We start from the raw sequence: 12974 nt of genomic DNA, 5'->3' as shown, positions 1-12974 counted from the left end.
TTAACCATCAATTAGCTTCGCAACATTCTCATGCTGTCTCAAAGAAGCATTTTGGCTCCTGTGTTGCAATGCGCACGTCTAACTAAAAGCAGCAGAACTTGTTTTTTTTTTCACACGAAATCGGTGTTATCATATCTTTTGGCATTTTTCTGTAAGATGATCTTTCATATGCTTAATTCTTTGTCGTGAAATTTTATCATTACTAGTGAGTGATTCCCCCCTATTAATTCTAATATCAGTTACGATGGCCACTAACGTAGGATTTTTGACAATACATGGTAGGCTTCACTCTTTTTCTAAAAACAGATTTGTCATTAAAATTTTATTTAACCACGTATTTGAAGATTGCTTAATGGAACTATTTTAAATTTTGAACCTACATGTGTTTATTACATCAGGAAGAGTTCAAGCATTGTTACTAATTGAATTTCTCTACAACGAATGATGTAACATTTTCGGTATTCTATATCACTTCCACGGTAAATATTGACTCGTTATAGACCGATTTTTACAGTTAATAAAATTAACCTCAATTTTATCTATTTCAACATACCTTGTGAAATCTCCGTGTGTTAGACTAATATAGTCGCGCCTTATGATGTCACAACCAGAGTAATAATAACCTTGGTCATAAATTCATTTAAGACTAAGATTAGCTATTACCTAAATCGATTTACTATAAGAACATCTGACCTTTTTTTCTTTTTTTCATTCAAATTCTGGCCTATGTGCAATCCCCAAATCTGCGTTTGGTATGTTTTCTATTTTTCAAGAAGTGTATGGTGAGCAGTGTCTGTGTGAACCTGACAACCTATTTAGAACCTTAAGTTTCAAAAATACTTGCGTTGTAGAGACGAACACTTTCATAAATAGGCCACAGACAGCAAAGTCTATGTATTTTTTTTTTTTAATAATGCTGCATGACTGGTTAAATGTGAATTTAACCAGTGAATTACAGAAAATAATAATGGATTTGGTCTGGTGTTTACTGACATGCTATTTTTTCTTTTTAGAACATAATTTTAAAAGGCTTATTATAACTTTGAACCTTTGTGTATTCCCTTACAATTAATAAAAATCAAATTAGAATGTGTGCATGAAAATGGAAGCTTTTAGCCATTTCACCAACTAGGGGACGGATGGGCCAAAAGCTCGCCCGTAGAACTCTGACCGTTTGGTCGTCCAGGAGTATAAACAGAAAAAAAAATTTTTTTTTTGGGGGGGGGGGGGGTTGATAGGCATGATATAATTCGAAATGGGACACATTTTATTCTTAATCGGATAATATTAACAAATATTTTCAGTAATGCCAGCTTTGTATATAAAAAAAGTTTCTCGGCTATCTTATTTGAGTAGCGGCGCAGAAAGAATCGAAGATAATGAAGACCTATTGAAAATTAACAGAGCCTGTGCACGAGCACAGAACTTTAAAGTTTTTTTTTTTTTTAACCAATTAAAAAATAATTATATTCTGGAGTATAACTTAGAAGTAATAACAATTCGTCTTAAGTTTTTAGGTCGATAAAAAATCCTGCACTTTAACTTAAAAACTGGCAGTTTCTTATTGAAAGCATGACATTTCGCCTTCTCGGGTATCCACGACGAATTCCTTAAATGCCGATCTTCAGGTATTTCTCCCATGGGGCGAAGATAATAATTCAATTCTTATAAAGCTCGGTACTGTCTTGTTCCTCTGCTCTTTTTCGATGATTTCTAGACAAGATCAGATATTGAGATAATATCTTAAAAAAAAAAAAAACGGTTCGCTCTCGGCGTTACTTTTTTTCTAAAAAGCTACTAACTCTGTTCAAATTCTAAATTCACCTTACCACGTAACATTGTTCCCACATATGAGAGAATGCCTCCAAAAATCTCTCTCCAGCTCCTTGACTCTATTCAAAAGAGAGCAGTCAGATTAATTAATGATCCTTCTCTTACGAAGTCGCTCCACTATCTGTGTCAGATCTTCAGTTTTTTCTGCTGCATGCTTGCCTTTTCTTAGATACTGAGCACTGCTCTTCTGAATTGGTAACAGTAATTCCGCCGCTCTTTTCCAAGCTAATCAACATCCGTTCACTGTCCAACTCTAAAGTCGCAGAACTCTTTCTCTTCCTCATTTAATCCTTCTACTTCTGTTCTCTGGAACAACCTTTCTTCAACATGCATTTTCGAAAATTGCGATCTACAGAAATTCAAATCTATTATTAAGGATCTTCTCAAACTTTAACCCATGCACAGTACTAATACCTTTCGTTTTAGGATTTTTATAATAAAGAAATGCTTCCGTACTTGTGGCAATATTTGCAAAGAAACCTATAGTACCGAAACGGAGAATATCATCACCTATGACTGAAGTTTTGGTTTTGTGACTTCTACATAAAGTATTGTAATAAGCTTGCCACTCTCTTTAGTTGACTTTTATACAATGAATATGATTAAGCACTAATTTTTAACTCAGGCAAAAACAAAGGTGAACTTATATTCTTGGAATATATTGTAATAAAAAAAACAGATTGAAAGTAAAAACCATATTTGAGGAATAATAAAATTTGCATCAACCTAATTCTAATAGATTTCTACGTTTTCCATTTTTGTTATACAAAATATACCAGTGTTACTGCTAGGCAGTTAAAATTTATGATAACGAAATCATACGTTCTTTGGTAATTCTTTCAATTATCTACATCACAAGTAAAAGTTCCTAATTACAGTAATATCTGCATAAAAAATATACAATTAGTTACATGAGTTAAATAACAATAACACTTGTGTACATAAACAACAGGAACCAGAAAATAATTCTCCTGTTCCTTTAAAGGTCAAATGAAACCATTTTTCTGATTTCAAATTATATTTACAATAAAAAAGTAGAACAAAATGCTTTTAACATATTACAGATCTCAATAGACTGATGGCGTTCACATTAATATCATACCAACAAGATGACAAAAACAGCTGTCAACGCCAGTACTCAGGCTACCATTAATAGTGTTTGTAAGTCGTTTGTGAAGAATATTGAAGAGCTTTAATACTGCCATTTTTAGTCAAGCGATGAAAAAACACAGCAAATAATCAGAAAAAATTAAGGGGAAAATCTCATTTGTATCTGGATGCAGAACTTAAAGAATTATTTTATCATGTATAGCGATAGGGGCAAACTTCGCTTCTTCCACAGACACAGCATTGATTTGCAAAGCTAATGAAAGGAGATAGCTTTCACAATTTATTAATAACGTATTCTTACAGAGAGAAATTGAATGGGGCTTTATATTTAAGGCTTGAAGCATGAGATAATCTTTTTCCTTTTGCAGGTACCACAGGCTAGACGATATACTTAAATTAAGAGAGAATATCTGTAGATAGAACATAAGAAAATACTCTTTTAGCAAACAATTAATAAATGCTGAAATGACTTGAACCTAATCTTGCAGAACTATAGACGTAGAAATTTAAAAAAGGATTAGTACAATGCATGGATGATAAGGAATTCTTTTAAAGATTTATACTAAACAGGCTAGGCATCCTTACATCCTGTTACTTGCATTTAATGCTAAAAAAATTCTGGCAAAAAGAGATGCATCACTTAATATACAGTTCAAGGTTGAATGAAATTATACTCCAAGTCATCACCGGAACCATCATATCCAGCTGATAAAGTAATTTTAAAATAATCCATATTTCTAAGAACACCAACAAAGATTATAACATTTCCATAATGAATCATATCTTTAATACCTCACTTCAGAAAATGATACAAACCTAAAAAATTTGTTGGGAGAGGGGACAAAAAAAGGAATTTTACCAATAAAGACTGGGATTCTATAAATTGCAGTATATAGGAACTATACATCTGCATGGTGACCTAACTGAAATGTTTAAGATTATAAAAGGGTTAAGGAAACTAAATGCTAATGGCTCTTTTTATTCTTTCTTGAATGATACGTAGAAGGATGCCATAAATTTAAAAAAATTATGATTGTCAGAATAAACATGCAACTATTGTTGTGAAATAGGTGGTCTGAATAAATTTAAAGTAGGATTCAACAAACTATTTGGGGAATGGGAAAATAGTGTTTTTTTCGGCTTATTTTAAGCTGCTTTGTTTTACATTATTTTGACAATACTGAATCAGAATAAAATATGCAGAAGTTTTCTCTCATTAAATGAGAGTCACTGAAAAATATGTATGTAGGACAAAATAAGTCACCATAACACAATTTCGCTGGTAGATTATAATAGAATTTCTGAGCATAAGATTTAGATAACAAAATATTTAACCTCGTCAGTTATGTAACTGTTGAGTCCATGACAATCTCCATAGCTGTTTTCATATTTATGCACCAGCTGGCACTTAGTCACCTCACTGGTTAAAGTTTTTGACAAAAATGAAACAACCTAGTGTTTGCAATTTTGTCAATAGTTTCTATTGGAAAGGATTTCACACTTTTGTTGGAAATATTAACAGATGAAAGTCACCTCACTGGACAATGAAAACTAATGGTAATGGAGGAACACTTGGGGAGAAGACAGAGTGGTAATCAATGGACACTGCTCTTCGTGGAGTCCCTCAGGGTTCAGTGTTGGGTCCGTTATTCTTTTCTGTATTTATAAATGATATTGATGATAGTATATCAAGCTTAATGTCCAAGTTTGCAGAGTTGTTAAGGACACTACTGACACTATGCTGCTGCAACAGGATCTGGAAAGGTTGAGCAGATGGGCTGACAGGTGGCAAATGAAGTTTAACATTGACAAATCTAAAGTACTACATATGGGAAACAGAAACCCCAGAGCAACGTATCAACTCTGTGGTACTACTGTACTACACTGACAGTGGTAGAGAATGAAAAGGACTTGGGGGTAATTGTGCAGGCAGATATGAAGTTCTCTGAGCAGTGCAAATGGGCTGCAAGAGTAGCTTATGATGTCTTGTCAATGATATGCAGGGATAAGGAGGCTTCATTTTAGAAAGAATGTAGAGTTGCTGGAACGAGTACAGAGAAGGGCAACAATATTAGTGAATGGAACAAAGGCTTAAGTTCTGCAAATTACAGTGTCTGGAGACTAGGCACCTGCGGGGTGATCTGATAGAGGTGTATAAAACCTTGAATGGTTTGAGCATGCTCAATGCCGATGGGATTCTTCCTCTTGCTCAGAATAATCACCTGAGAGGGCATAAATTCAAATTGAGGAAAGACAGATGTGCGGAAATTTGCCTTTAGCCAGCGGGTAGTTGGAACAGACTTCCATCCCTTGTTGTGGAAGGTTATAGCCTAAATAAATTTAAGGCTCAGCTAGACAGGTATTTCGAACGAATGGAGGGGCAAAATGGGAGTGGTTTTTTTTTTTTTTTTGGCTGATGCTGCATAAGCTTGCATCATATACCTCTACTAATGCTAACACAGTATATACAAAATGAGAGAAAGATAAGCCAATCTGTTATTTAAATTTTAAAATAACATACAAAGCCTAAATTGAACATTATTTATATATTGGTTTAATAACAGATTATAAGAAAATTGATTGCTTTAAACTGAAATGATAATGTTTTGCAAATATGGTACAATTCTTGTTTCATGGTAATGACCAATTCATACAAATTTATTCCTAGGGAGTAATAAAAAATAAAGATTTTTTACTCTTATTACTTTAATACTACTTCAGATAGTATTGCCAAACTGGAGCTAGCTGTTTCATACAATCTCATGGACATACATAGCCATAGCCATGAGATTGTAAAACTTGCTAACTCCACTAAATCTAGCATTAATATTTCTCATTAGCAAAACTGATCTTTTTATTGCTATTCACCATTTCTATAAGTCAAAACAACACATTCAATGCACTATATTGCATCAAAAATTATCATTAATGTATAATGTAAGAGTGATATGCTAGATATAGCCAGGTTTAATTTTTTGTGCTTTAGGCAGCATTTGTATACAATGAGTATTTTTGTGAATTTTCTACACTGGTGTTCAGATAAAGTGCATCACCCCTTAAAATTGTAATTGCCATCCAAATAACGTAAGTATATGGCAATATTTCTTACAGATTGCATCAGCTGTTACTTTCAGCTATATAAGCATGCTCTGCAAGAGTTGCGGTCATTCCTTACTTGTGTCAGGATGGTGTTATGTGCAGTTGACACCACGAAGAAAGAGTGCTATTGTTGCTTTACGTGAGGAAGGATATTCTTCCCATTATATTGCTTATAGAGTGTCTTGTAATCAGTCAACAATAAGTAGATTTCTTTCCAAACTCAAGAATACTGGTTCTGCTAATAGGAAAAAAGGAACCGGATGCAAACAAGTCTCTATGCCAAAACAGGACAGCGTTTTGAAGCACTTATTCCTTAAAAACTGTAAAGCTTCTTCATCTGAGCTGAAAAGAACATACAGGAGTGGTAGCAAGTGCAGTAACAGTTAGAAGATGACTCTTCAAATATGGACTTGTAGCCTATCGTCCTAAGAAGAAGCCCTGTTAATTTGGTGTAAGGAGCATGCAAAATGGACCTCTGAGCAGAGGAAGTCAATTATTTTCTTGGATGAGAGACATGGTGAAGAATACCATCCAGACTGTATGGTGTCTACAGTGAAATTCCCTACCAGCCAAATGATATGGGGGATACATTTCGTATCGCAGAGTAGGTCACTTGCAGTTTATAAAAGGTTCTGTAAATGCCACTGGATACCTGGCTATATTGGAAGGCAAATTGTTTACATTTCTTGGCTAGCCAGGAAACAGCGCGGACCTGAATCCTATAGAGAACTGTTGGCATCGTATGGAATCTGCAGTTGCCAGAAAGAAACCAAAGACCCTTCGTGAACTTCATAATTCATGTTTGGAACCACGAACTATCAGTTGATTATCTCCAGAAATTGATCTTGTCAATGCCTCGACGGTGTGCTGCCGTCATCAGGGCCAGAGGTAGTTCAACTAAATATTAGTTTGCACCTGGTGAACTTTTTCATTTTGTTTTCCATTTAAAATGATAAATTGAAGCAAACTGGGAACTTCTGAAAACATTTTAGCCATAATTGTCGTGTTTACCAAAACCATTGTATAAAGGTTGAAATGCTCATTTTGGAATGTTTTGAGAGCACCTGTCAAATGTTACTTAACTATTAATAAATATCTTTTATTTTATTTCTATTTGTGATGCTAGTCATTAATGGAGGCACTGGTTAAAGAAGCACTGCAGGATCATTTAGACAAGACTTCAGTTATAGCTCAGACACAGCATGGTTTTGTTAAGGGGAAGTCTTGCCTGACCAACTTGATTGGATACTATGATGCAGTCACAAAAGAACTGGATGCAGGGAATAACTTTGATATTATATACTTGGATCTTAGAAAGGCTTTTGATACTGTTGCACATGGAAGACTGCTACACAAATTGGAGCAGTGTGACATTGGAGGCAAATTGCTGCTATGGATAAGGGGGTGGTTGAGGGGGAGAAGACAGAGAGTGGTAATCAATGGACACTGCTCATCGTGGACTAACGTTATTAGTGGAGTCCCTCAGGGCTCAGTGTTGGGTCCATTATTGTTTTCTGTATTTATAAATGATATTGATGATGGTATATCAAGCTTAATGTCCAAGTTTGCAGATGATACAAAGGTTGGCAGGGTTGTCAAGGACACTACTGACACTATGCTGCTGCAACAGGATCTGGAAAGGTTGAGCAGATGGGCTGAGAGGTGGCAAATGAAGTTTAACATTGACAAATGTAAAGTACTACACATGGGAAACAGCAACCCCAGAGCAACGTATCAACTCTGTGGTACTACACTGACAGTGGTAGAGAATGAAAGGGACTTGGGGGTGGTTGTGCAGGCAGATATGAAGTTCTCTGAGCAGTGCAGACGGGCTGCAAGAGTAGCTCATGGAGTATTGTCAATGATATACAGGAATTTTTCCAGCAGGGATAAGGAGGTGATTATTCCATTGTATAAGGCAATGGTCACCTAGAGTACTGTGTACAGGTCTGGAGGCCTCATTTCAAGAAGGATGTAGAGCTGCTGGAACGAGTACAGAGAAGGGCAACAAGATTAGTGAATGGAACAAAGGGGTGCTCTTACGAAGAAAGGCTTAAGTTTTGCAAATTACAGTGTCTGGAGACTAGGCACCAGCGAGGTGATCTGATAGAGGTGTATAAAGCCTTGAATGGTTTAAGCATGCTCAATGCTGATGGGATTCTTCCTCTAGCTCAGAAAAATCACCTGAGAGGGCATAAATTCAAATTGAGGAAAGACGTGCGGAAATTTGCCTTTAGCCAGCGGGTGGTTGGTTGGTGGAACAGACTGCCATCCCTTGTGGTGGAGGTTGATAGCCTAAATAAGTTTAAGGCTCAGCTGGACAGGTATTTTGAATGAACAGAGGGGTGAAGTGGGTTTTTTTTTTTTGGCTGATGCTGCATAAGCTTGCTTTCTTGCATCAAATGCCTCTACTAATGCTAATGTAACATACCATCACAAAAAATGGTTAGAAATGTGAAATTCCTAGGTGATGCACTTTCTTTGAACACCAATATATATCTTATTATGCCACTGATATTCTTCACAGTTCACTAATAGTTTTGCTTAGTGTAGTCCAAAACAGTGGTGCAATAAAATGATTAATGCTGCTTTATTTACAACATTCCTAAATAAGTGAACTGGATGATGAGCTGCAAATCAAATAATTACTAGAAGTCACATCATATTATTAGCATAAAGATTTCAGAAGCACATGAGAGCTATTAAACATTATGAGTTGGCAAAATCCTTATTTGTGTACACAGCTTAGAGTAAACTATGTTTTATGCATTTTTCAGTAGTCTTAGATCACGAAGCAAGTTACCTTGCATGGCACATATTATAAACAGCAATATATTTCTCCTCAGAGTTTACTTGGCGATTTACTTCACAATATGATATTGATGCATTTTGTAGCAAACATAATCTTGCTTTTGACCATGTACACAAATGGAGCATTTGGTAAGTCATGCAAATTAACCTTAAGATGTTCAATGACACTTAATACAGCAGGACAACTAAGACAGATAATTTTTTAAGCTAACGACAAAAAACTTATATATCCCACCTGTACAACACTTAATGGTAATTAATTCTAATATGTTAACTCAAAAACCTTGCTATTTAAATGTAACAATTTCATAAGACAGATCACCAAAAAAAATATTTAATTTTCTGTAGCATTTTATTTAATCAAAGAAATCATTTGCTTCTGTGTACGTGCAAGGGACTGCAAACAGTTTTATTATTATATATATTTTTTTTTATTTGAGAACTGGAAAACTTTATTTTAGCTGAATGTCAACTGCAGTTATCAAAATGTTCGAGTTTCTATAAGATATACAAGAAAATGATTTCATTGCTTTCTTTCTTAATCTATGAGAGATATTCACTCCTTAGCCACTTATTTCAATTGATACCAAATCATATTTATTTCTCAGTATTTTTGCCTTCTCCGATCTTCTACTTCATACGTAGTAGCATGCAGCTTTCAGAGGGTGACCAATATCCTCTTACATAAATCGGTACAAGCCTACAACTTTCAGTAGTACTGAAGTTGTCAACATGAATTTTCATTACAAAACATCAAATATTATATTGTACTACTCTACCTTCATTCATTACCATATTCAGTGGTACATAAGGTATTACATATCCATAAACTGACAAAGGGGATTTTTTTTTAAGAAACCATTAACATGAAAGGTTCTTAACACCTAGTGCTTCAGTACCATGAAGAGACTTGCTGGAACTGGGCCTGAATTTCTGTAGGTTATAAATTTCAAAAAATATTTAAACGAAACCACTCTTCAAGCAACAATGAAGAAAAAGTTGGTTCAATGAGCTTTCAGTTTAACTAACTATTAATGAATGCTGACAGATGCACTCGTACTGATTTAAATTATATATGCCACTACAGGGCAATTTATAACTTGGGTCACAAAAGTGTGAGTCTGCTAATAAATATGAACATACACCAAAAAAAGAGGAACAGTGCCTATGAAAACATGTCGAAAAAGTTATGCAGCATAAATTGAATGCCTGAATAACAAAGAAAGCTCACTGGTTACCTCTACTTCTCGGCATACTCAAGTGGTTTTAGAGGAAACATCCCAGGTAGAGATCAATATTTGATGGAATATCAAAGCAAATTCAGTTCATATCTTCTCAAAAGTGGTACGTACAACTTACTACTTTTTAAAAATTTATATCAGACTGTAATGTTATTCAGGTTTTGTCCTGTATTATTATTATTTTTTTTAAAACTTTTTACATAGCACAAAAACAGATTTTAACTTGCATGTGTGTGTGTGTAAATATTATATAGTTACTTAAGATATCTAAATCTTTGATAAGTGTATTCAGTTACAAAAAAATGTAGCCTTCTTTCAGAAACTCCCAAAAGTATTTTGGATGCAAAATAATTTGTTCCCTTTAGAGAAAAGAAAATGGAATTATTTGAATATGTTATAATGTGGCTAGTTCTTCTCTCTGTATTATTTTTATGTTTGCAAAATAAATGTAAAGTGAAGACTCTCAGAGAATGATCAAAAATTCATGATATAATTCTATATCATAAATAAAAAGTATTTTTGTTTCATACAAACCTTTTGAAGGGGCAAGTTCAGTTGTTATTTTCTTTTCTGTGGATTCCTGATTGCCAGTGTCTTCAAAGTGGCATAAAATTAAATCTAGTTAAGTTATCCTTGAATATTTTTTTTATTATTTCTTTAATGTTCCAGAATTACCAGTTTATGTACATGAAAAGAGGCATGGTGGAATGTATAACATGATTGATTTGACTTTAGTATATGACAATGAGTTCTCCAGATTTTTGTTTCTTTACTGTTTTAAAAACAAACAAAACAAAGCTGCTCTGTATTTTAGCAACAAAAGACTCTTTTATAAGTAGATGTAAACAGAGAAAACCACGACTAGGCCGTTAAAGACTAGGTGCTATACAACTTTACACCGCAACGCAGATAGCTGGTGTGCATTTATGAAATATTTACAAGCAGCCAATCAGGTTGAAGCATCTGAAAGACGGAAGTCCAGTTTTTAATAATTACTTCAGTTCCTATAAGTCTTTTATATCATTTTACAGTTTATTATTAGTGACACAATGTATATATATAGTGAAAACCATATCACTAGTTAGGAGCACCTTTGTAGCCATTGTGTCACACAGCATGAGATAAATTATCAGCAATAAGTACTCAAGTTATAGTGTGGTAATGGGCCATCACCTTCTGGCTGAATCCTACTGACAACTTTTTCCCCATCTAACACAGCCATAACTACAGCATTGTCACTAGGACACCTAAGTAAATCAGGAAGAGTCCAGCTCTCTTGGTCTGTCACGTCATGTGAACTGTGGTTCGGAATCTCCTGAGTAGAGGCAGAGTGGGCATGAAGACCAGCTGCTGCTTTATCACTTGATGAACGTCGATGGCTTCTATGTGAGCGTTCATGACGGCGGCGCTGCCGGTCAGTGTGTGGGGTGGAGGAATAAGTAGTTGAAGAATAGTTTCTAGGAGTACCATAAACTGAGTGACCCTGATGATAGGGAAGAGCAGCAATGAGAAGTGGTCTCTGATCATATCCATAACTAGATGATGAATGTTGGCTGATGTCTGAGCGTTCACCATAACAATAATCCCCTCCTAATGAGCGATAATGAGCTGGAGAGCACCCATAGTCACTTGCTGCTAAGGAACCTTCTTCAATAGTTTCATAAATATGTTCAGTAAAAGGCCCATAAAAATCTGAAGATCCCAGATACTGCTGGTAAGGAGAGAGTTCATGCCTTCGAAGATGATGCTGCCATTGTGGAGGGATCCAAACGTTGTATTTAAGGTCTCTCTGAGAAGTAAGTTCTCCTAAAGTAGCAACAGCTGGGATGCTTCCCTCTCTTGTAGGTCGATCAAGTGAATTACAGCCTACAGAACTTAACACTGCTTCAGGGGGTTCACATATATCTTCTCTGTCATCATCCTGGTTGCTTATTGATGAAGTATATAGGGGACCTACAGGAGAAAGGAAAAGAAACCTTAAGTACTTCTCTAATGAAAAAAGCAAATGGATATTTAATTGTTATTTCAATTTCTTTACATAAAAAATCTGAAAAATTAGGAAATAATTTCAACTCTACGGATCTTCAAAATTATTGGCTGTTAAGCAACTTAGAAAAATGGTACTAAATATGGATAATATTTTTACTAAATACATACTTTTGTATAATTTTAAAAATGGATCTATCATTAAGGAGCACACGTTAAAATTTGCTCTGTTTTTCTGTGAACCAAATATTACAGAGTTTGATGTGGAAATAATAAAAATTTCCATAAGGTAGTTCAATTTACCAGGTATGAATTAAGTCAATATCTCACAAGGCTAAAGTTGAATAAAAACAGCAGCAATATTTAAAAAAATTGCTATGTTCTATAATCTTATTATATAAAACTAATTGATGTTGAAGGAGGTCAAGGTCATCTCGCATGAAGGATAATCATCTTTTAGTAATTCAGCTAAGTGTTAGAGGTAAACTAATATGCTAAATAGATATGTCTAAGTAAAGATTTCACAATAAATGAATTTGTGACATCTCTTATGAGGCAGCACACTTCAAACACTAAGCTGTTTTCTGCAGGTAAATACAAACAGACAGAAATTACTGAAAGGCAGTAAGATAGTCATGCCACTAATCTACTTAGTCCTGCATATATACAGGGTGTAATGGAAATGTGTAGCAAACAATCAGACCTACTCTAGGATCAAAATAAGTGAAAAAATATCCTATGTATATATATATATGTGTGTGTGTGCATGCATGGTTGAAAACAACTTATTTCAAAATGAATGCAAAAATTTTACAGCTGTTCAAAAGGACATTTCAGAACCTGGATGAAAAATATACAGATGCATATATATAAACAGTATCAGCATGCATTTAT

The 12974-nt window shown here is 34.7% G+C and overlaps 2 protein-coding genes across 5 annotated transcripts in view; one reads left to right on the top strand and one right to left on the bottom strand.

Annotated features, from left to right (window-relative positions):
- LOC150087001 (degenerin del-1-like) overlaps nucleotides 1–12974 on the top strand; it is a 54770-nt gene that overhangs the window by 15207 nt on the left and 26589 nt on the right. The window lies entirely within an intron of this gene.
- LOC150087000 (latrophilin Cirl-like) overlaps nucleotides 10854–12974 on the bottom strand; it is a 285427-nt gene continuing 283306 nt past the window's right edge. For 3 of the 4 annotated variants that reach the window (XM_090372889.1, XM_090372890.1, XM_090372891.1), the window contains one exon: nucleotides 10854–12047. In XM_090372889.1, the coding sequence (XP_090229015.1) occupies nucleotides 11224–12047 (824 nt within the window). In that variant the 3' untranslated portion in view covers nucleotides 10854–11223. The remainder of the gene's footprint in view (nucleotides 12048–12974) is intronic. The other variant, XM_090372892.1, reaches the window with a different exon arrangement.

This window comes from Mastigoproctus giganteus, chromosome 4 (assembly GCF_048544385.1).
Source record: "Mastigoproctus giganteus isolate SK-2022 chromosome 4, ASM4854438v1, whole genome shotgun sequence".
Lineage (NCBI taxonomy): Eukaryota > Metazoa > Arthropoda > Arachnida > Uropygi > Thelyphonidae > Mastigoproctus > Mastigoproctus giganteus.
This window is presented reverse-complemented; position numbering and strand designations above follow the sequence as displayed.